This window comes from Oreochromis aureus, linkage group 5, assembly GCF_013358895.1.
Source record: "Oreochromis aureus strain Israel breed Guangdong linkage group 5, ZZ_aureus, whole genome shotgun sequence".
NCBI lineage: Eukaryota > Metazoa > Chordata > Actinopteri > Cichliformes > Cichlidae > Oreochromis > Oreochromis aureus.
The window spans coordinates 23,723,168-23,748,465 of NC_052946.1; the positions used below are offsets into that span (position 1 = coordinate 23,723,168).

A 25,298-nucleotide genomic window follows, 5' to 3' on the forward strand; every position below is an offset into this window, starting at 1 on the left:
AGGATTCAGGGTCACCTGGTCCAGCCCTAACTATATGCTTTAGCAAAAAGGAAAGTTTTAAGCCTAATCTTGAAAGTAGAGATAGTGTCTGTCTCCTGAATCCAAACTGGAAGCTGGTTCCACAGAAGAGGGGCCTGAAAACTGAAGGCTCTCCCTCCCATTCTACTTTTAAATACTCTAGGAACAACAAGTAAGCCTGCAGTGCGAGAGCCAAGTGCTCTAATAGGGTGATATGGTACTACAAGGTCATTAAGATAAGATGGGGCCTGATTATTTAAGACCTTGTATGTGAGGAGCAGGATTTTGAATTCAATTCATAATTATTGTGGGTGAGTTTAACATCCATGTAGATGCTAAAATGACAGCCTCAACATGGCATTTAATCTGTTATTAGACTCAATTGGCTTCTCTCAAAATGTTAAAGAACCCACCACTTTAATCACACTCTAGATCTTGTTTTAACATATGGCATAGAAACTAAACATTTAACAGTGTTTCCTGAAAACCCTCTGCTGTCTGATCATTTCCTGATAACATTTACATTTACAATAATTGATTACACAGCAGTGGAGAGTAGACTTTATCACAGTAGATGTCTTTCTGAAAGTGCTGTAACTAAGTTTAAGAATATAATCCACCCACTGTTATCATCTTCAATGCCCTGTACCAACACAGAGCAGAGCAGCTATCTGAACGCTATGCCAACAGAGGTTGATTATCTTGTTAATAATTTTACCTCCTTACTACGTACGACTCTGGATACTGTAGCTCCTGTGAAAACTAAGGCCTCAAATCCGAAGTACCTGACTCCGTGGTATAATTCTCAAACACGTAGCCTAAAGCAGATAACTCGTAAACTGGAGAGGAAATGGCGTGTCACAAATTTAGAGGATCATCATTTAGCCTGGAGAAATAGTTTGTTGCTTTATAAGAAAGCCCTCCGCAAAGCCAGAACATCTTACTATTCGTCACTGATTGAAGAAAATAAGAACAACCCCAGGTTTCTCTTCAGCACTGTAGCCAGGCTGACAAAAAGTCAGAGCACTGTTGAGCCAACCATCCCTTTAGCATTAACTAGTAATGAATTCTTGAACTTCTTCACAAATAAAATTTTAATCATTAGAGAAAAAATTACCAATAATCATCCCACAGATGTAATATTATCAACAGCTACTTTCAGTATCACTGATATTCATTTAGACTCTTTTTCTCCAATTGATCTTTCTGAGTTAACTTCAATAATTACTTCCTCCAAACCATCAACGTGTCTTTTAGACCCCATTCCTACAAAACTGCTCAAAGAAGTCCTGCCATTAATTAATGCTTCAATCTTAAATCTTCTTCAATCAACCCATTTCTAATAATCGGTTATGTACCACAGGCCTTCAAGCTGGTTCTAATTAAACCTTTACTTAAAAAGCCATCTCTAGACCCAGCTCTCTTAGCTAATTATAGGCCAATCTCCAACCTTCCTTTCATATCAAAAATCCTTGAAAGAGTAGTAGTCAAACAGCTAACAGATCATCTGCAGAGGAAAGTCTTATTTGAAGAGTTTCAGTCAGGTTTCAGAGCTCATCACAGCACAGAAACAGCTTTAGTGAAGGTTACAAATGATCTTCTTATGGCCTCTGACAGTGGACTCATCTCTGTGTTTGTCCTGCTAGACCTCAGTCCAGCGTTCGATACTGTTGACCATAATATCCTATTAGAGCGATTAGAACATGCAGTAGGTATTACAGGTACTGCACTGCAGTGGTTTGTATCATATCTATCTAATAGACTCCAATTTGTGCATGTAAATGGAGAGTCCTCTTCACACACTAAGGTCAATTATGGTGTTCCACAGGGTTCAGTGCTAGGACCAATTCTGTTTACATTATACATGCTTCCCCTAGGCAGTATCATTAGAAGACATAGTATACATTTCCACTGCTATGCTGATGACACCCAACTCTATCTGTCCATCAAGCCAGATAACACACACCAATTACTTAAACTGCAGGAATGTCTTAAAGACATAAAGACCTGGATGGCCGCTAACTTTCTGCTTCTTAATTCAGATAAAACTGAGGTTATTGTACTCGGCCCTGAAAACCTTAGAAATATGGTATCTAAGCAGATCAGATTCTTACTCTGGATGGCATTACCTTGGCCTCCAGTAACACTGTGAGGAACCTTGGAGTCATTTTTGACCAGGACATGTCCTTCAATGCACATATTAAACAAATATGTAGGACTGCTTTCTTCCATTTGCGCAGTATCTCTAAAATTAGAAATATCCTGTCTCTTAGTGATGCTGAAAAACTAGTTCATGCATTTATTACTTCCAGGCTGGACTACTGTAATTCATTATTATCAGGCTGTCCTAAAACCTCCCTGAAAAGCCTTCAGTTAATCCAAAATGCTGCAGCAAGAGTCCTGACAGGGACTAGAAAGAGAGAGCATATTTCTCCTGTTTTGGCTTCCCTTCATTGGCTTCCTGTTAAATCCAGAATTGAATTCAAAATCCTGCTCCTCACATACAAGGTCTTAAAAAAATCAGGTCCCATCTTATCTTAATGACCTTGTAGTACCATATCACCCTATTAGAGCACTTGGCTCTCGCACTGCAGGCCTACTTGCTGTTCCTAGAGTATTTAAAAGTAGAATGGGAGGGAGAGCCTTCAGTTTTCAGGCCCCTCTTCTGTGGAACCAGCTTCCAGTTTGGATTTGGGAGACAGACACTATCTCTACTTTTAAGATTAGGTTTAAAACTTTCCTTTTTGCTAAAGTGTATAGTTAGGGCTGGACCAGGTGACCCTGAATCCTCCCTTAGTTGTGCTGCAATAGGAGTAGGCTGCCGGGGGATTCCCATGATGCATTGAGTTTTTCCTTTCCAGTCACCTTTCTCACTCACTATGTGTTAATAAACCTCTCTGCATTGAATCATATCTGTTATTAATCTCTGTCTCTCTTCCACAGCATGTCTTTCATCCTGTTTTCCTTCTCTCACCCCAACCGGTCGCAGCAGATGGCCCCGCCCCTCCCTGAGCCTGGTTCTGCCGGAGGTTTCTTCCTGTTAAAAGGGAGTTTTTCCTTCCCACTGTCGCCAAAGTGCTTGCTCATAGGGGGTCATATGATTTTGGGTTTTTTTCTGTATCTATTATTGTACAATCTACTGTACAATATAAAGCGCCCTGAGGCGATTGTTGTGATTTGGCGCTATATAAATAAAATTGAATTGAATTGAATTGAATTGAATTTGAGATGTGACTTTTCCAGTTGCTCTTAAGTCTGTCCTGGCACTTCTGATTAAGTACATTCACCACTCATTTGTATTTCGAACACTCCCAGAGCAACTGAAATAAGAGAGCTCGCTGTCTACAGCTAACAACAATTGACAATCCAGGCAAACTCCAGGGACACACAGGATTTAAACTTAAAGCAAACAGTTTTTCCACCCACAACGCCTCATGGATGCATCCCATCATGTTCATTTCATGACAGTAGCATATCATCGATTCATTGATATCCAGAGAAACATACTGCTTTTATGGGTTAAGAAAGACGTTTGAGTAAGAAATGTTCGAAACCCAACTAATTTGTCAAAAGGCTGAAATGTAGGAGAACAGTTTGGTTGAAAAGAAAATGATGCTATAAGCTGTACAATCGCCTTAAGAATAAAAAGAAAAAAAAAAACATGTTCAGACTCCATGGCAGAGCTGAGGCACCTGCTGGTTATAAAGTTGGGAGAGGGAGACTGGGCAGAAATTTCAGGCACATGTCCTACAGGAGATGTTAACAGACAGCATCATGATTGGGATATAACAATAATCAGGCCTATAGGATCACAGTAGCATCCCTATGTAATGAGTTGCAGAAGGAATTTCCTCCACTCATGGACAATGCAAAAATCTCTGCAGGCAAATTAAAGGATGATAATCCTGTTCAGGAGCATTAAGCTCATCTGACTGAAGTGTTCACCGTGCACAGTGGTACTGACCGAACTGCAGACCTGGGTTCTCCGAGAGGAGATAGCAGCAGAGGTCAAGAGAAGCTGTCTTTCCAAGAGGCCAAACTATAAAGGTCAGGCATCCTGCCTTTGATGTTGACATTAAACTCAAACCCCATCAGAAGAAGGAAAAGGAAAAAGAGCTCCATATGAGCACCATGTATCAAGCTCGGAGGAAGAGGTGGCTACAAAACAGGATAAAATGACTCGGACATCTTTTTAAGGTGGTGATATTGGGCTAGGAATTGCAGCAGGGACAACACTACTGATGATTAGCATGGGGCTGGGGTGGAGGCACATGAGAAATGTGCACCTACTCTTGCTTAGCTGACGTTTGAAATTGCACCACACCTAAAGCACACACACATGACACAGGGTAATCTCACAATTGTAACACAAGCTATTCACTACCTTCAGAATGAATTGAGAGTTTCCAACCCCTCCGCAGGGTAGTGGCAACTATGTTTACTCTGACTCTACTGATCTCACCCTCAGGATTACTCACCTGTTTGGCATCACGCTTCTCTGGAGTTTCACCGTCTCACCTGCCTTTCCTCCTGCCACCGGCTCCTATTGCACCTGGAAAACAGGTTGGAAATTGCTTGCTCCTGGACACTCACTCAGATTTCCTCATCACGGCTTCTCGCCTGGAAACTCAAGCCACTCTCCATTCCAGTGTTACTGTTTACTGTCTCGACCACTAACAGATCTCTCCTTCTGTTGCAGTGTCCCTTCCCCCCAGAGACTCATTGCAGGTCACACGAACGAATCATGGCTCCTAAATTCACACCATGTCACTGTTAATTGTGTATATACACAATAAACTAGTGAGAAGCTATCCTTGCCTTCGCATTGTCTTGCATTTGGCTCCATGCTGCCTTCTGGCCACCAGGCCTTACATTAAAGTTGAGTTTCGCTGGACTGACCCACTGAACATCATAGTGGGATGCATAGGGCCCATGAGCCAAAATAATTTTGAAGAGTCAGATGTATGTGTTTTGTCTCTGTTTTGATTCTTCTAACAACTCCTACACATTAAAGCTGCCTATTCTGCATGAAAACATCCGTTTGCTTTCCGTATGACTCACAGATGACCTAGATTGAACCTAGTTAGATTGTCTGTTTTTTTGTTGTTGTTGTTGTTGTTGTTTTTTTAAATATATTGTTTGTGTCTTTGTAAAGACGTTGTACCTATGTGATCAATAAATGATGATAAAGGAGGAATGTCATGGGAAATTTTAAGCTCTTCTGTGTGTTAAGCTGATCTGACTGAATGGAATGCTCCATAATGTCATGTTTTTGCTGTTTTCTAGTCTTTTAATACAAGAGATACCCAACTGTGTACGCCATCTATTGTACAGAATGTTCTAACTGCATTTTGTGATTCGAGGACCTTCTTAATCCCACTGACACATCTTCCGTAGAGGGAGCAGAGTCCAGGTGATCAGCAGAAAGACTCGTCCATAACTGGGGGTGAGGTCACTGAGGCAGTTAAACAACTCCTTGGTGGCAGGGCCCCTAGGGTGGATGAAGTTCGCCCTGAGTTTCTGAAGGCTCTGGATGTTGTAGGGTTGTCTTGGTTGAAACACCTCTGCAATGTTGCATGGAAATCAGGAGTGGTACCTTTGGACTGGCAGACCAGAGTGGTGAGTCCCATCTTTAAGAAGTGGGACTGGAGGCTGTGCTCTAACTATAGGGGAATCATACTCATCAGCCTTCCCAGGAAACTCTGTGCCAGGGTAATGAAAAGGAGTGTCCATCTGTTAGTCGAACCTCCGCTACAGGAGGAATAATGTGGTTTTAAGTATCTCTGGGTCTTGTTCATGAGTGAGGGGAGAGGGGAATGGGAGATCAACTGATGGATTGGTGCTGCATTGATGTGGACGCTGTACTGGTCCATTGTGGTGAAGAGAGAGCTGAGCGTAAAAGCAAAGCTCTTGATTTACCGGTCAATCTTTCCCCACCCTCACCTAGCACGAGATAGCGGATACAAGTGGTGGAAATGAGCTTTCTCCTAAGGGTGGCTGGCCTCTCTCTTAGAGATGGGGTGAGGAGTTCAGCCATCCATTAGGGGCTCTGAGCAGAGCCACTGCTCCTCCACATCGAAAGGAGCCAGTTGAGGTAGGGTTGGGCATCTGACAAGGATGACTCCTGGGTGAGGTGTTCCGGGCATGTCCCACCAGGAGGAGGCCCTGGGGCAGTTTGTTCACCAGTAATAGCAGAAACTGATAATAGGAGGTGGTTAGTCTGTGATATTAATCATGACTGAACTAAATTTAATGCCCTTGTATTGAAGATTTTGTGCCAGTGGCAGTTGGGTCACACATTGATCTTAACAACTTAAATGTGACTGGGGAGCATTAGCAATTTATAGCCAACAGTTTGTGTTGTTTATGTTTATTTTTTATTTTTTTATAAATGAAATTTTTAATGAGATGCAGCACTTTCTCTTGTATTTTGATAATAGCAAATATTTAAGCTTTGGTGGGCCCCATGGGAATTTTTGTTTTTTTTAGTGGGCTACAGCACTCTTAACAACTTTGGAAATAACTGTTATAAATTATTCTGTGCTTGTCATTATTCACTGTCAAAAGTCATGAAGAATGCTGTTGGAGTTTGTATTGTTGTTTGTCCCCTTCAGAAAGGTTACACTTTAAAATAACATGCTACTGAACTCACAATTCGTTTAAAAGTTTAGCCCTCCTGAATGTGGTGAAAGTTGCTATTGTATATAAGAAGTGAGCTGGGCTGGCATGCAGACAAGGATCAAACCACCGACCTTCTGAGTAGTAGGTGACTGGCACTGCCATCTAGCCTACAGCCACCCCAGCTACATATCTATCAGCCTGAAAGCAAGGAACATAGTTTAAGTACACGCAATTGCACTTACTTGCCTCTGTGAGTAATCTACTGAAAATGTGTTACTGAAAATGTGTTTGTGATCAGTATGTGGACCATTGTTAAGTTTTAGTTTAAGCTTCATCTCCAGATCTTTGAGATAATACAACACATGATCAAATACAACGCCTCATCATTGCGGTATTCTTAATTTAGGCTATCTTCTTCATGAACTACAGACACGGAAACACAAAGGCATTTTATGGCACTCCTGTCATGTAGTTTTCCGCACCAGCCACTGAGGCAGACTGCGATTTCCTGCCATCTCTAAAACTACAGGTAATCACTGTTCTTCACTCTTTATTTGAATAGTTGTTCATTTGTTTCAGAATTGCAATATAATAGAATAAATCCCTGAATTTTTCTGGCGGCTATTACTTTATTTGACCTGTCAGAGAGGCTGAGATCTGTAAACTGGAGAGAAAATCCAACGCGGTAAAGACAAGCAAGAAGATAAAAAATATAATTTAGTGTCGTGAGAAAATAGTTTTTCACGCTTTGTTACCCTACAGATAACAATTTTTACATCTTTAATGTGTTGTAGCCTACAGCACCTTCTGTTGAATTAAAGATAACAGGTAACATGAGCCACACAGCAGTGCGTAATGGCTGCGCGCAGTGGCTCGCCTTTAGTTCCGTCGTTGTTCGCACTTCTATGATAAAAGAAAGGATTGAGTGTCACAGGCGACACTGAGGAGGTATTTTTGCCCATAAGCAGACAGAAGAAGAAAGACGTGATTACATCCACTAACGAGCCACGTGGAGTCACAGCTGTGGATATTTGTAGAAGATGGAAGAAAATAAAACTGCGGGGGCAAGGAACCTCTGAGTACAGGGCTGGCAACAGACTTTTGACGCTGGAGAAACGAAATATGTGAAAACGTCTCTCTTCGTGCATCTACAGGGAGATTTCAAAGCATGGAAGTTTGTTTCCACCACTGAAGAAGTTGCCATCCTTATTTCAAAATTTCGTTTTAGGTAAAACAAAGCAAGGCAGCTTTATTTATATAGTATTTTTCCCCTGTGCAATGCGCAGATATCTAAAATATCGACTTACTTGGACGTTTGCATGGCTGCATTTCCCATATTTTCCGTATTTCCATAAATATGCTTCAATATTTGTGCACTTTGCACCTGTCTCTAAAATTACGTAGTTTTAAGCCGAATTATAACTAATTTCATATGAACTATTTTAAGCCGAATTATAACTAATTTCATATGAAATTAGTTATAATTCGGCTTAAAATAGTTCGCTGCACTCTTCACTGCTGGTTTAACGCTTAAGCTTTCTATTGTAGCTAGACGCTGTGAAGCAGCCATCTCTGTAAAGGAAAGAGGAGATATACGTTGCTTTTCCTTTAAATTGAGCCACTCCCTGAGCCAATTTTACCTGTGAGCGGGGAGGCTCTTCAGTGAGCCACAACGCTACAACGAATCTTCCTCCTGAACTGGTAGCCTGTTGTTTTTTTTTTTGTTTTGTTTTTTCTCGTTTGTATTTAAGGGCGTCGCCGACTCGCAGGTAGGGTAGAAGTACATTTATTTTCATCTTGGTTCCTTATAGGAAGCTTTTTTTCTTTACCTAAACTCAAGATAAATTTTAGTGCTTTTAGGTCGTGCCAACCTTAACGATGAATTCTCATTAATTTTCCAGTTGGACGTAATTTGACCTCTTCTTGCACGTTCACCAGCAGTAAATGCTGATATCACAAGGAGTTTAAACAAATTAAAACGTCTCTTAAGAAAAAAAAATTGAAATAGAAATCCTGCAATGAAATTACAGGTCTTGCTTTTTAATTTTATAATTAATTTTATATCATTACTGAGAGAAAACAAACAACCTGCAGCTGTGTCGTAACTGTTCAGGCCGGGACACGTTCAAAGGAATCTTTAAACAATGCGTAACATCTCACCGGCCACAGCACAAGCTACTTTAAAACACGATCATGAACCACTATGCACTACTGCTACTAATTACAACCCCAGTACACGCCTACAGAAATGTAGCCGCAGTTACAAAAGTACAAACATGTCTGTCAAGCAGGAGAGAGTTTTTTTTCCCCTTCCTTTGGTTGCAGACATGGATTAAGGATTTCACTAGACACTAGAAAAGTTGACTATGAGTGCAGATTATAAACAACACATTTCCTTTTTATTTGCAACTTTTGTACGGGGTCATGCTTTTAAAACAGCTGGTGAATTATCTCTTTTTAGACACGTGGTTGTTAACATATCTTTTGTGCTCAGCAAGTCCAGTGTTCAGTTACCTTCTTTACAAGTCTTTATGGGCACAGCATACGATTAATCTTGAATTTAATATTTAACCAGCATGTGTTTAAACACTTTGAGGAAAAATGTGTTTTAGAATCGTGATTGGGAATCTTTGAGGAATTCACCTTAAGAAAAGATGGTGTTAAAAGTTTAACTTTAATGCGAAAAGAAACTTTTAAAAGTCTTAGTCTGGGAGGAAAAGTAAGCAGAGTAGAATAATTTGCTCCTGTAAGGATGGTGAGCCTCCGTGGCTCCAGATGCAATATTCCCAAACCAAACCATACATCAGCAAAGACTCCAATCCATGTTATCTTTAAAATGTTTCAGATAAGCAAAGGTTGTTGTTTTGGAAAACAGGAATTTCCTGCTTGCAGTCCGTTCATACACACTCATAGCATATGCATTTACACAGCATTAATAGGTTGTTCTGTTGATTATATATATTTTTTTTTTTTTTATTTTTTATTTATTTTTTTTTTACACCAGCTGGTACATCCACAAGTGGATTGTGTCCAGACTTGAAGCAGGGATGTTTTGGCTATTAATGTAAGCTGCAACACCACGGTGCCACGGAGCAATTCTTAATGCTATGATGTATTTCCTTTCAATGTTTTCTAAAGATCTGAGTTTGTTAAATAAAAACAGAATGCCTTCTCACACAAGCCTGTCATCTCACAGGTTGAAAACACCTGATTCCGATCTGATCTTTTAATTTACCAAAAAATGTCAGTATTAAAAGATGACAAAACACTTAAAATGAGAGAAAAGAATGAGAAGAGAATAATAAACATTAAAAATGCAGCATACAAGGAGTTCAGTTTTAGCTGAGTTCAGTGGCAAGAAATTGGAAGTCATCCAATCCTTAGGCAGAGAGGCAGGAATGCAGGGAATCATGCGTTTTCCCAGGACTAAATGAGACTTGAGGCTGGCATTAATGACACCTGTTGTATGATGAGCGACAACACAGAAGTGCAAAATTCTGTATTTCCACTCAGGGCCACCTAAGGCCGGCTTGCAAAGGATGAAGGACTGGAAACCACCTTGTGTTTGATTCCATGCAGGTTGCCAGCGTTGCCTGTAGTTTTCATGCAAGGTGGCAATTTGTTTGCAATAACTTGCAGGCGGCAAGTGAAACTGTGAAAATGCAGCACAAAAAGAAGAAAGTAGACAGACTGTAGTGCCTTACCGCAGCAACCAACACATTTTAGAAAGGGGCCTCTCAGTTTTCATTATCATTCAGCAAGTAGCTGGTGAGCCTTACTTAGCAACAGAAGTTTCCAGGCGGTTGCCAATGGTCTGTAGGCCTGTGTGACTAAGGCTTGAGATAAACAAACCCTGATGCATGTTCATATGAATGATTAATTGCATAGGTGCAAAGTCCTGCAGATTCCTAGGCAAAAGGATGCAGGATCCAGGTGTGGTGCTGGTATCTTTGATCTTAAACATTTAAGAGTACCAAATATGCAAAATGTTTAGAAAAGATCGGTTTCTCATGCTGATGCTGTTCTCTGGGTAATAGTTATAGCAAAGTTTAGGAATAATGTCAGAGTTGCCAATTCAACCAAACCCACAGCCACCTTTTTCTGTCTTTTCTCAGGTTATTTCTCAGTGTTGTCTGGTGAAATTGAAGGACTGTCAACTATGAGGTATTAAAAAACCCATTATTGTTTACTGTTTGTGTCATCTTTGCCAGTTCAGTAACACATCTGCCCAGTTATTGAAAGTAAAATTGAAATTCAGTCTCAGTATTTATGGTTAATCTTTGAACGTTTCACCCGCAGATTCTTCCAGAAGACAAAGTGCACGCTGAAATGTTTGCTTTGGGTTCCGGCTGCACTCTGTGCTCTCTACTTCACATGTCCAACTGTGAAGTGAGTATCTTAAAAAAAAAAAAAAAAAAAAAAAAAAGTCTAATAAAAATGTCTTACTCAGCTGTCAGTTTAATTCAGCCTAAAATGGCACTCCTGCAACACAATCATGTGGATCCAACAGGGACCATCGTTTTGGAGATGTAGATTTCGTTGCTTTTGAAATATGTGGCTGACTTTTTTTGTGTCCACTCTGTTTGAATCACTGTTGTTAGGTAAATGACAGAAATACCATTATACATATTACAGCTAAATGTTATCCAAAATGTTCCTTTCAATAAAACAACCTTAATTCTGTTTCTTATTTCTAAATATAGACTAGATTACATTAATGAAACAAGGTGCTGACAGTAAATTTTTAACTCACCCCTGAGTATTACATATTGTCATTGTTATGATGGCATTTAAAAAAAGAAACTATAAAATGCTTTTGATATCAGTATTTTCATAGGTTTCCTACCCATGGAAAAATGCACACTGGAACATGGAAAGCTGCCAACCCTGGACAACAGCGTTGATGTCAGCCTCGACTTTTGGTAAGACCATCAAGACATTTCATTTTGGCAACCAAGGTGCTACCGTTACTGTTTCACTTAAGTCTCAGTGTTTCTGGCCTCAAACACCATAAACTTGTTCTCATATGTTGTAAAGCTACATGTTAAACCCAAAACACAGTAACAGACAAAACTCCTCCTTGGGTATTTACTTTGTTTTAACAGGTTAAACTTTAATCCCTTTAAGATGTGTGTTTACCTGTAACAACACCCCCACGGCAGCTCTCATGCAGACTAGGTTTACTGTTGGATTAGGCTGTTCTCATCATACAGGTCTCACCTTTTCCACAGACAGTAGTGCTAGTTCAGACTCAATGTTAATCTCATCCTTATGAAATGGACAAACTGAACTTTTTGTGCCTACACACACATTTTTTTTGTTTGTTTGTTTTGTTTGTTTTTAAATTAAACCTTTTGATAAACTATGGAGCGCAGCAGTGTCTTGGGGTATAAATTGCTCATCCAGCGGTCAGCATTTTGATTGAGCAGAATGGAGAAGAATGGAAATGACTACATCAGAGAGCCAGGTTGGGTTGAATGGTTTGGTGACAAAGTTAGAGACGAGATGTGCAAAGGAAAGAGGGTGAAGAAGGTTTGTGACATCCATGACTGAACTGTCTGCATCATATTCGAAATAAAGGTTTAAATAAGATAAGATAAGATAACCTTTATTAGTCCCACACGTGGGAAATTTGTTTTGTCACAGCAGGAAGTGGACAGTGCAAAAGTTGTGAAGGAAAAATTAGAATAAAATAAGATAAGAATAAATACAGTACACAACTGTACAGAATAGAATAAAATACTATATACAGTAGAATAAAATAGAATAAAATATACAATAAGATAAAAATAGAATACAAATGCTATATACAACTGAGTAAAAATACAACGATGCCAGAAAGGATTATTGCACATTAGTATTATTGCACATGTGTGGATGTGTGTGTTAGATCAGTCAAAGTCTTTATTGTGGAGTCTGACAGCAGTGGGGAGGAAAGACCTGCGAAATCTCTCCGTCCCACACCGTGGGTGCCGCAGTCTCCCACTGAAGGTGGTGCGTGCCTGAATACCACACACTTCCACAGCACACCTTTGTTCTGTCTTCCTCCCCTTATCATTTCTTTTAAACTGTAAAACAAGCAAGACTATTGCATGAATGGCCCCCTGGTATCTGAGTTGTGGTTTAAAGGCGCCTTCAGAGATGAGTAACTCTCTCTGGTTTGTGTGCTGCTTTTTTTTTTCTTTTTTCAAAAACCTGGTTGCCTAGCTACTGTCTGATCTCACCAGATCCTCTCGAGACTTTTGTGGCCAGCATTGTTTGTTTTCATGGTTCCTGTTTAAAAATTCTTTCAACTGAATTTAAATAGTTTGAAACTGTATTTAGAAAGTAAGGAGAGGTGCAGTTCAGTGTACTTTTAACACTATATTATTGATTATATAAATAGAGTAAATATGACTTATAGCTGATTGTGTATTCCACATTTTTTTGTGGTCTCTATTTCTTCTACATATTGTGATTTAACACCCGAAAAAAAAACAAAACAGGAAACCGTCAAAGTTTTAACTTACAAATTGCTTCTTATCCATAATGGATGGTGGGTGTGGTCGCTTTGTCCTTTGCTCAGGCTTCTCGTATGTCCTCTGAGCTCTCACCTTCCTGCTCTAATAACTGGGACTCCTCCACCTCATCCCCTGACACCTACACATCTGACTCCCACTATCCAATTTGAAGTAAAATCCTTTGTGTCTCACCTCTGCTTTTTTTAAAGTCTTACTGTCCCCTACAAAGGATACTGAATACAATTTGTATTTTTAAAGTGTTAGAATTACTGTAGATTTCAGAAATTATACCAAATTAAGCATAAGAACATGTATTGAATAACTGCTCAATCATTCAGGTAGCGAAATCCCCAAAACTTGATTTTGTTCATCTGGACGTGGCGTTTTAATGACCATTGATCAATGGTCATTGATTAATAGCCATGAGTACCATAAATGCTGGGGTACCACAAACGCTGGTTTGAGTGAAGCATCAATGTGGCCATTTATGTGAAAAGGAAAAGATCATCTCTAAATCAAGGATGCATCTTTCACCAGCTTACAGCTTGTTATTGCAGCCATTCCCCAACTCTCTGTGAATGGTACTCATGGCCATTGACCAACGGTGGGCATGATAATTTGCATATTATTGACAATAAAACTGACCTCACGGCCCATTGTTCACCAGTGGTGCTAGTTTCAATCATTATGTAAATGTACTCTTTATGAGGCTGGGGAAACCTGAAGTGACCCTGCAGCTGAGACTAAAGATGTCACTCGGATGAGTGACGAAATGTTTCTCCCACTGAAAACACTGCATCCAGATGAACAGTATTATATTTTGGGAATCATCACTTAAGCTTCCTTATAGCCATAAAATGTGGAAGCTGCAATAGATGTTGTTAGAGTCAAATTGTTAAATGCTGCCATTATTGTACTTACATTATTAAGTCTTAGTTCAAACTATATGATCAAAGACACTCCCTTGTTTCTGACCCCCTCCGCAGCCTGTTGAATAGTGGGGGAGGCTATAGTGTTTAACTACAGGGACATCCTATGGGAAGGTTGTTTTTCTGTCCTTATTTAGTGAGGATGTTTACTTCTTGCCATTTATGACCTGTTTGTGTATGGTTAGACTGTTAAAGAGGAGTTAAGCAATATACAGGGTGTGAGCAGGAGATCACATAAACACCCACATTCACAAACACACTCGCACATGCATACACACATAAAGGGCCTGACACACCACAGGTGGTTTTACAATGGTTGTTGTTGTAAACTGTGTGTCACAGAATAAAAGGGCTGCAAGGAAGGCTGTTTATTTGTCCTATAATAGGACTCAGATAATTAAGATGGCATAAATTTTGCTTGACGTAGAAGTCTTAGGGTGCGTTTACACCGAACGCGATAGACACAACCGAAAAGCGCCAGACGCCCCTAGCTGGTCGCGTGCACATTCACACCTCGAAGCACGTCCAAAGCGAACTGGTCGCACTTTAAAATATGCAATTTTCATGCGCGTGAAGCGGAAATGTGGGAGGAAGTAGTGCCAGACGGTATGTTTGCAAGATGGCAGCTGTCGATCTAGCGTTTGAAGAGAGAGTCTCCCTTCTCTATTCACTGTGGAGAGCAGAGCAGAGGCATAAAGGATGCTTTACACATTAGTCATTACAAAAATTTATTTGAAATAATATTAAGATGCTCAAACAGAAAAACATTAAACATAAATATATAAAATATAACTATTTACAGAGAGACAGGAATAAAAAGGACCCAGCTTAAAGTGGAAGAGCCTCAGGGAGAAGGAGAAAAATAAGAACATTGTTTCTGCCCTGGAGAGCCTGCTGCCTCATCAGAAAACTACTGATTGCTAGAATGAATGGCTTTGGCTGGACCTGCCCCTTTGAACTAGCCGCATTCCGCTTGGCCTGTCGATACCTGTCGGCTGCCTCCGGAGTCCCACAGGCTAACCAAGCCCGATAGGACTCCTTCTTCAGCCTGGTGGCTCCCTTCACCTCTGGTGTCCACCATTTGGTTGGGGATTACCACCACGGCAGGCACCAACCACCTTGCGGCCGCAGCTCAATGCAGCAACCGGCGATGGAGACGCTGAACATGGTCCATTCGGACTCAATGTCCCCAGTCTCCCTCGGAATGCTGTTGAAGCTCTGCCGGAGGTGTGCGTTGAAGATCTCGCGGACTGGGGCCTCTGCTAGATGTTCCCAGCACACCCTCACTACGCGTTTAGGTGCACCGGGTCTGTCCAGCGTCCTCCCCCGCCACCTGATCCAACTCACCACCAGGTGGTGATCAGTTGACAGCTCAGCCCCTCTCTTTACCCGAGTGTCCAGAACATATGGTCGCAGGTCTGGTGATATGATTACAAAATCGATCATCGACCTGTGGCCTAGAGCGTCCTGGTGCCACGTGCACTTATGGACACTCTTATGTTCGAACAAGGTGTTCGTTATGGCCAAACTGTGATTTGCATAGAAGTCCAATAACAAAACACCGCTCGGATTCAGATCAGGGAGGCCGTTCCTCCCAATCACGCCCCTCCAGGTCTCGCTGTTGTTACCCACGTGAGCATTGAAGTCTCCCAGCAGGACAACAGAGTCTCCAGGTGGGGCACCTTCCAGCACACCCCCCCAGGGACTCTAAGAAGGCTGGGTACTCTGAACTGCCACTCGGCGCATAAGCGCAGATGACAGTCAGGACCCGTTCCCCGACCCTAAGGCGCAGGGAACAAACCCTCTCATCCACCGGGAAAAACCCCAACGTACCGGCAGCAAGCTGAGGGGATATTAAAATACCCACCCCAGCCCGCCGCCTCTCACCAGGGGCAACTCCAGACTGAGACAGAGTCCAGCCCCTCTCCAGGAGACTGGTTCCAGAGCCCAAGCCATGCGTAGAGGTGAGCCCGACTATATCTAGCCGGTACCTCTCAACCTCACGCACTAACTCAGGCTCCTTCCCCACTAGAGAGGTGACATTCCATGTCCCTATTGCCAGTCTTGGCAGCCGGGGATCAGTCCGCCAGGGCCTCCGCTCCTGGCCGCCGCCCAACACGCAATGCACCCGACCCCTATGGCGCCTCCTGCGGGTGGTGGGCCTGCAGGAGGATGGGCCCATGTCTCCTCTTCGGGCTGTGCCCGGCCGGGCCCCATGGACTAAGGCCCGGCCACCAGACGCTCGCCCTCGGGCACCCTCCCCGGGCCTGGCTCCAGGGCGGGGCCCCGGTAACCCTTTGTCTGGTCCCTCACCCAGGACCAATTTGCCATGGGAGACCCTACCAGGGGGCAAAAGCCCCCAGACAACATAGCCCCTGGGATCCCTGGGACACACAAACCCCTCCACCACGATAAGGTAGCGATTCACGGAGGAATGTTAGAAATGTTTTGAACTGATTTTCCAGGGTGGAATAATTGTATAGCACACACCTTTAAAGACTTGGATGAACTAGTTTGAAATTACTTTGGATTTTCTCTAATCTACACTAGTAAAAGGTATGCATACACCCCCACTAACACTGGATTAAATGTCCCGTAGCAAACTGCACCTCACTCAGACACTTTTGGTTCCCATTAGCAGGCGTCTGGTATAATTTGGATATTTGAGCATTCTTCTTGGCAGAATTAGTAATTTTATTTAAATTAGTTCTTGTTAAGCATAAGCACATTTTCAATACGTTTGAGGTTGGGGCTTTGGGAAGTACATTGCAGAAAGTTTAATGTTAGCCTGCTTTATCTATTCCAAAACCAGCTTTGATGTGGCTTTAGGATTATTGTCCTGCTGAAACACCTAATTATGTCCAAATTTCAACTGTACAGCTGTTGATTTAATTTAGGTAGTCCTCCTTCTTTATGATTCCATCTAATTCGTACAATATCTGAGTACCACTAGCAGCAAAATGGCCCCACAGCATGATGCTACCACTACTATGCTTGAAATTTCAGTTGAGCTTGATGGTAGCAATTCTAGTAGTCTCCTCTCAGTCCATGATGATATAAAACTCAATTCACTGTAAACAGTGCCGTTGATGTCCCAGCAGTTTCCAGTTCATGCCATGCTTGAGCCCAAAATAACATTATGACCAGTTTCCACTCATCTGAGGGTGATTTGGTTTTCTTACAGAACTAGTGACACATCTGTGGCGGTGTGTGTGGTTCATGGTGCAGCTGCGGGGGGGAGGTGGACACATCTGAGCTCGATCAGCTCATCACACCTCCCCTATTAAACGTGCCAGGACCTGAGGAGTTATTGTTATTGTTGTTGTTGAATGTGTTATGTGGCTGGCAGCTGAAAAGCTACAGCTGAGAGTCGTAAGAGACGATAACCGAAATAAAGAAAAGTGTTGAAAGAGTGAAATATGTGGTTGGGTCCATCCTTACTGCCACAACATCTAAATAATGCTTATGTATAACTGTTTGAACTGATGATCTTTGAAATGGAAAGAAACTTTCGCAGTTTTGAAAGCTTACAGTTCTCCTTATCTGATCTTCACTGACTTCTTTTACCATTGTTCTGAGGACTGTTCAGTCCATTTTACACTGGCAAAGAGAAACTGCCAGTTGTAGTTGATCATTATCACAAACAAGGCCTTACCACATCTGTAGTTTTGTTTAAAAAAACAACAACAAAAAAACCCAGATAAAACCACCACAGGAAGTCCTAACTTAACTGTGACCGGTTTAACTGTTTTCATTCCACTTCAGGTCTCGAACTGACGTTCAAACATGCACAACTTGGAAAGCTCCTATTATCTGGGAGGGGATGTTTGACTCTAAACATTACGACCAGAACCACAAGAAGGAAGGATCCTCTGTTGCTCTAACAGTGTTTGCTGTGGGAAGGTTTGTTTTCACATTAGTACGACTGTTTGAAATACATCCTGGTCTTCTAATTGCCATTTAGTCTGTATATTTGTGCTCTATTCGTCTAACTGTTTTAGACTGTGAAATAAAGCATGAACTCTCTTTGTCTCCACTATCACCAAAGGTACTTGGACGAATACCTCGAGACCTTTCTGAACTCCTCAGAACACCACTTTATGGTGGGTTTGCCTGTGTCCTACTACGTATTTACAGACATGCCAGAGAAGGTCCCGCACATCGATCTCAGTCCTCAGCGAACCTTGAAAGTGATCAAAGTGCAACGGCACTCAAGATGGCAGGACATTTCGATGATGCGAATGAAGGCGATATCAGATGTCATAGAGTCTGATATTCGCCACCACTCCACGCATGTCTTCTGCTTCGATGTAGATCAGGTGTTCACTGGGAGATTTGGCTCAGAGGCTCTGGGAGACTCTGTGGCTCTGCTCCATGCCTACTACTACCACCTTCCAAAGAGTTTCTATACTTATGACCGAAACCCGAAATCCAAGGCTTACATGGAAACCGGGGATTTCTACTATCACGCTGCTGTCTTTGGAGGTTCATGGAAAAGCGTAAAATCTCTGGTTGAGGCCTGCTACCAAAACATCATGGAGGATAAACAAAATAACGTGGAGGCTTTGTGGCACGATGAAAGCCACCTAAACAAATACCTGTGGCTGCACAAACCCAGCAGGGTGCTTTCTCCAGAGTACTGCTGGGATACCCAAATCGGCTACAGGAGTGACATTCAAGTCACTCGACTGCTATGGGCACCAAAACAATATGATAAACTGCGCACACCTTAGTATTTCTTGGAATTACACACAAAACCATGCAAATTCAGCAACTCTAATAACATGAAAACTATATGAAAACACATTTTTCTACGTACTCCCAAATATGCAAAAGTCGGCAACCATTTCAAGTAATGGTATGAAAACAATATGGTAAAGTAAAATTTTCCTAGTTACTCATGCTTCCTCTTTGAGTTCATTTACACTCAACTCCAAAATGCAGGATAAGTTTGCTTACAAGAACTCAGATAAACGTCTATGCAATATTGTCTTCATTTTCTAAAATTACATGTGCTGATGAAAGGTCAAACAAGCAAACCAAACTGCATATAATATACAATTTCAGCTCTTCTTTATCTCATTTCTTCAGCTTCACTTCTTGTTTTGTTTTGTGGTGTTTTTTTGTACTGATGTCCTGTTCACATTATGTGGTAAAATGCATTTCTGGTTTCCAAGTATTAAGCGCAGGTGGCTGATCTGTTGAAAATTTAACCCTGTATTTGAATTTCATATAAAGTTATTTTGCATTCCTGGAATTAAGATCAGCTGCAGCTCATTATTCTTGGGGATAAGCCTGTGATCTGAATATCAGAGTTATAATTTTTAAACATCATTTATAACACATGAACTTTGAACCAAAGGTTTAGTGTTCATTGTCAGCTCGTGCTGTTTTTACAAGTGTGCTATTAATTGGTGTAATGTTGAAAAATGACTGAACTGTTTTGTATATTTATATTGTTGTGGTATAACGAATGTTGGTGAGTACAACTGCAAGTTATTTTGTACTGATATCAATAAAATGACATCTGGGGCATTACTGAATTCTATGATGGCAACCTTCGTAGTAGAAGTAAGGATGCCATATTTTAAAGAGCTGTTTTTGACAGTTTGAGACACGTCTGTGTGCGCATCAAGTGCCTTTCTGCAATAATAATGGCCGTGTTTGCTTTTCTTTCTTTTGATTAAAACATGTCATAATAAAATAAATGTTTGTAGGACTTTTTTGAGGAGAAATATATTATGTACAAAAACTGCAATGTTGGGTCTATGATGTTTTTCAAGTGAAGACGCATGTGAGGAAAAAGTTTTCGTTGATACAAGAAATACTTCCATTGAAAAGCCACGTAATGTGATTCATGGGAATTTCTTTTACTTGGCTTCAGGTTAAACTGGTATCCTGCGGTAATCTGACTTCAATCGGGCCGTTATTCTTCCTCAATGAAAAAGTGGAACTGGTTTTGTATGAGGGGCCGTACAAGCCAAAATTCATTCTTTCACTCTCACACACATACATTCTTCTTTCACACACATATACTTTCACTCTCACATACATATATTGTCACTCTCACATCCATATATTCTTCTTTCACATACATATACTTTCACTCTCACATAGTTTTATTTTAATTTTTATATTTAGGTATTTTTATTCTCATGTTTACACATATTTAACACACACATTGCAATATTGTGCTCTCTTATACATGTATTTTAATGGACATATTTACAAATTCTCATTCTTAACATACATGCATTTTCATTTATGCATTCCTACATTTTGCTCTCATTTACATGCATTCAATATGCATTTAATCTCACAAATAATATATGTATGTAAGAAGAGAATGCATACATGTCTGAAGAAAATATATGTATGCAAGAGAATAATGTATGTGAATGAAAGAGTATAGTGGAAACGGAAGGAGTTTAATGGAAACGGAAGGCTGGGTGTCTGTACCGCTGTGATTGGCTGAGAAGCACGCGCGGGTCACTTTCAAGTGTCTGACAGCATTGAGGGGGGAGAAGAAACTCGAGTTCTTCAGCAAGCTATCGGGGTGTTAAGAAATATTTTATCATCTCCTGAAACGGTCACATGCACCTGCAAACTTTTTTTTTTTGCGCTCAGAATAGTGGCACAAAAATAACGCCATAAAAGACTGCCCCACTTCAGTCGAACTCCGTGTAGCTACTTGGCTCGTTGAAGCTACCCGGGTGTTAGCTGGTCTAAAAAGTTCCCTCATCTCACTTTCCACCGTGCTGTGGGTAACACTGGGTGCAGTTGAGCCCGTCCCATCTCGATCAAGTGACGAGGACAACGATGTGACCGTTTCAGTAGCTTCCTCTTCTCAGAGAGTAGTTTCTCATTTTCCACAGTTATGCTTATGACAAGCTTATTCTCCTGACCATGAAAAGGAAAAGCAAAACATTTACCACCTTAACTTTTATATCTGCTCCTACAGTCCCCCTTGACGAAAGATTGACAAATTCGGCTTCATCACTGAGCCAATAAGACAGCAAACAGAAGGACACAAGTAGCAGTTTTCTGTGTTCGATCAAGTGACGAGGACAACGATGTGACTGTTGCAGTAGCTTCCTCTTCTCAGAGAGTAGTTTCTCATTTTCCACAGTTATGCTTATGACAAGCTCGTTCTCCTGAGCATGAAAAGGAAAAGCAAAACATTTACCACCTTAAGTTTTATATCTGCTCCTACAGTCCCCCTTGACGAAAGATTGACAAATTCGGCTTCATCACTGAACCAATAAGACAGCAAACAGAAGGACACAAGTAGCAGTTTTCTGTGTTATTTAGGGGACATAAAATACAGACTAAGCAACTGTAAAAAGAACTGCACTCAATGTTACTGCTCCACCTCAAACATCCAAGTGCAGACTCACCTTTGCTACTGAATGACAGCACAAGGACAATTCTCTCTCTAGACTTTTTATCTTCTCATCACGCCATGTGGTTTCATCTTCAAATTTCTGTTTGGCTCTGCAAAGTTTGGCCTTGTGTTTTTGCTTCATCTTGTGGAATTTGCTGAAGGGACATGGACACAAAATCAAATGCAAAAAGCCAATTTCATCATGGCAAAAGATGCTTATGATTTATACTGTGCACAGCCGTTTTATTTCATTTAATTATAGCTGTCTCCTGTATGGATGGATGGACGTTTAATCATAATTACACATCAAACTCTATGGGCTCAAATTGTGGTCATAAATATTTTGTACTTGTAAATCAGGATTTGTATGTGTAAAAAGAATTTGTGTGCGCGTAAAAAAGATTTGTGTGTGAACTTGACTGTGATTGACATGACATTGGCCAATCAGATGAAAGGAAGAAAAATAGGGTCAAAATTCGTACTTGTAACTTGAAACTTGAGTGCAGAGTTTCACAGTTTCACACAAATCTTTTTTACGCACACACACACAGAGAGAAAGAGAGATCAGGTCAGCTATTTAATCCTGACAGGGAATTTTTTTCACTGCATTAACACAAAATGCAGATTTAGATTTTATTAGAATAGAGATAAGATAAGATAAGATAAGATAAGAAGAACTTTATTTATCCCGAGGGAAATTCTGTTGTCATACACATGCTCAATACAGCAAGAGAGACAGAGGAGCAGAGGAATAAGATATACAATATGTACAATAGAATACAAGTTTACAGTAATATACAGTAGGATAGTGCAAAATATAATATCAAATAACTGTAACAAGTAACAATATAACTATATCCTGAAAAATAAATAGCTTAGCTTAGCTATCAGTGCAGGTGATTCTAAAAGTGGCATATTATTGTGCAAATGAATAAAAGAGTAGCAGCATATGATAGGGAGATGAAACAAACATTCAATGAAAAACTGTTGGGTGATATTGCACGATCTGAATGGGAACAGAATAGCTTTGTTATTAATCCTCAGGAAAATCACCTACAGAGTGAGGAAGAGTTGTACAGTCTTACTGCCACCGGCACGAAGGATTTCCTGTGGCGGTCAGTTCTGCATTCCGGGGCAATGAGTCTTTTGCTGTGTGTGCTCCGATGGTCAATCGTGGAGGCGTGCATGGGCTGGGAGGGGTTGTCCATGATACAAAGAAGCTTTTTTAGCATTCTCCTCTCAGACACCTCCTCTAGGTTCTCCAGTCTGACACCCGGGACAGAACCAGCCTTTTTAATCAGTTTGTTCAGCCTGTTGGCATCAGCTGTCTTCACCCCACTGCCCCAGCACACAGCTGCAAAGAACACAACACTCTCTACGCCACAGAGCAATAGAACATTGTCAGCATTTTCCTACAAACATTAAAGGACCTGAGACGCCTCAATAGGAAAAGCCAACTCTGCCCTTGTTTAAAGACAGCATTGGTGTTCTTGGTCCAGTCCAGTTTACAGTCCAAGTGTACCCCCAGGTACCAGTAGTCCTCCACGATCTCTACATCAGCCCCTCTGATGGTGACAGGGGTAGGAGGAGGAGCATGCTTCCTAAAGTCCATTATCAGTTCTTTTGTCTTTGTGATGTTAAGTTGTAGATGGTTTAGCTCACACCACTCAACAAAGCTGTCCACCACACTCCTCTACTCCTCCTGTCCATCCCTGATAAAGCCCACAATAGCAGAGTCATCAGAGAATTTCTGCAGATAACATGACTGAGACTTGTACCTGAAGTCAGACGTGTAGAGGGTGAGGAGGAAGGGTGATAAGAAAGTCCTCTGCGGCGCCCCGGTGCTGCTCAGGATGTTATCCCAGCGGCAGCCCTTCAGCCGAACATGCTGTGGTCGACTTGTTAAATAGTCCATGATCCAAGCTACCAGTGGGGCGTCCACCTGCATTTCCGTGAGCTTATTCCCCAGCAGTGATGGTCTGATCATGTTAAAAGCACTAGAGAAGTCAAAGAACATGACCCTCACAGTGCTCCCAACAATGTCCAGGTGAGAATAAGCCTGGTCCAGCAGGTAGATGATGGCATCCTCCACACCAATACGGGGCTGATAAGCAAACTGCAGGGGGTCCAGCCAAGGCTCCACCAGCAGACGCAAGTGTCTCAGGATGAATCTCTCCAGCGTCTTCATGACATGTGAAGTCAGAGCCATTGGGTAGGCTCTGACCCACTCTGATAGGATCATCTAACATAATGGTCATAGATCTGTACAGTGAGACTCACTCTAGCTAACTACTTTGCATGGTCAGCTTGAAGCTGCATAGTGATGAGTTGCTCCCTCAGGCCTGACGGCAGCCGCTCCACCTCCTTCTGCAGAGACTCAATCTCAGACACAGTGCAGGACACTGTAGTCAACAAATGTCTGGCACACTGCTCAGATCCACGTAATGCATTTTAGAGCTCTGACAGGTAGTTTTTAAATGTGTTTACAATACAGGCCTCCTGCGGTTGCTTAATCCACCTTGGCAGATGTGTGTTTTCAGTCCCACCTGTTTAGCAGGATGACTCAGCAAGATTACTCAACAACTGTCAGACTGAGAGCAAAGGAAGAAACACATTCAATTTTAGATCTATTTAAAACTGTGATAAGCAGTTCGTGGATGCACTTTTCACATGTCGTTCAAATCATCCTTCTAATTGTAATTTAATATATATTAAACTTGACAGCGACGAACGAATTCAGCATTTCTCTGCTGAAACTCTGTACTATAAACAGCAAAGGTTTGCCTGTCAAGGTGTGCTGTGTGGGTTGTAGCGCTTAGGTGTGTTGAGGTAACAAACTGTGGAGCGTAGGCAGTACAAATAGTGTAAACAAAAGGCGGCTTTTAATAGAATAGGATAGAATAGAATTCAACTTTATTGTCATTGCACATGCACAGGTACAGGGCAACGAAATGCAGTTTGCATCCATCCAGAAGTGCTTTAGCCATGATATAGATATATTACAATATATATTAGCAATAATATAGATATGTAAGTATATTACAGAAATGGGTCTATTATGGTATGTTATAATGTACACGGTATGAAGTATGTTATGAATATTCTATAACTATAAGTATGTACAGGCTGTAGTGAGTACAAGCTATGTACAGGCTATGAACAGGATATAAATATGAAAAACTATACAGAATATGAAATAAAAAAACTATACAGAAATATGAGATATACAGTTATACAGAAATGTGAACTATGCAAGTTATGAACAGTTGTAGGATTAAAAATTATCGTATGTACAGAATGATTATTTACACAGAACTATACAGCAGCGCAGTTAAGATAAGTGAGATATGTGGATAATTTCTACAGAGGCTATATAAAGTGCTAGTGGTGGTTCAGTCCATGTTATTATTGTGTGTTTGAGGGTACAGTTGTCCATTGTGTGTGTAGGTGGTTGTGGGTGTGTGTATGTTCAGTCCATGAGTTTAATGTGGGTCAGATGTCAGGAGGCAGAGTTCAGGAGTCTAACAGCTGTGGGGAAGAAGCTGTTCCGGTACCTGGTGGTCTTAGTCCGGAGGCTCCTGTAGCGCCTCCCAGAGGGCAGGAGGGTGAAGAGTCCATGTGATGGGTGACTGGGGTCTTTGATGATTTTCCCAGCCCTTTTCAGACACCGCTTCCTGTAGATGTCCTTTATGGCAGGAAGTGGTGCTCCGGCGATGCGTTGGGCAGTTTTCACGACCCTCTGCAACGCCTTCCGGTCCGAGGCAGAGCAGTTCCCGTACCAGACTGTTATACAGTTGGTCAGGGACGCCTCGATGGTGCAGCGATAGAAGTTCACCAGGATGTCTG

General features: G+C 41.4%; 2 protein-coding genes across 6 annotated transcripts in view; one reads left to right on the forward strand and one right to left on the reverse strand.

The window, feature by feature from the left end:
* The window catches only part of LOC116316503, a 33,713-nt gene extending 25,682 nt beyond the window's left edge, over positions 1–8,031 (reverse strand). The window contains exons 1-2 of the mRNA XM_039611787.1: positions 7,947–8,031; positions 4,497–4,570 (exon numbers count right to left, since the gene is read on the reverse strand). The gene's annotated coding sequence lies outside the window, so the exon portion shown is untranslated. The remainder of the gene's footprint in view (positions 1–4,496; positions 4,571–7,946) is intronic.
* On the forward strand, positions 7,055–19,787 carry LOC116316519 (alpha-1,3-galactosyltransferase 2-like). 5 transcript variants are annotated; one of them, XM_031735074.2, is made up of 6 exons: positions 7,055–7,168; positions 10,755–10,803; positions 10,939–11,028; positions 11,466–11,561; positions 17,834–17,971; positions 18,117–19,787. In XM_031735074.2, exons 2-6 carry the CDS (start codon positions 10,799–10,801, stop codon positions 18,799–18,801), a joined length of 1,014 nt encoding a protein of 337 aa, XP_031590934.1. In that variant the 5' UTR covers positions 7,055–7,168; positions 10,755–10,798; the 3' UTR covers positions 18,802–19,787. The 5 variants fall into 5 exon arrangements, with proteins under 5 accessions (XP_031590934.1, XP_039467722.1, XP_031590932.1 ...); XM_039611788.1 differs by having other exon boundaries at positions 7,056–7,168; positions 11,477–11,561; XM_031735072.2 differs by lacking the exon at positions 7,055–7,168 and adding an exon at positions 7,595–7,867.
* Positions 19,788–25,298: the final 5,511 nt, after the last annotated feature.

What these genes read in the sequence shown, in the direction of transcription:
- LOC116316519 (XM_031735074.2), top strand. An exon ending in GATGTCAGCCTCGACTTTTG is followed by an intron (nt 11,562 to 17,833) that starts GTAAGACCATCA and finishes ATTCCACTTCAG; the next exon opens with GTCTCGAACTGACGTTCAAA. An exon ending in ACAGTGTTTGCTGTGGGAAG is followed by an intron (nt 17,972 to 18,116) that starts GTTTGTTTTCAC and finishes CTATCACCAAAG; the next exon opens with GTACTTGGACGAATACCTCG.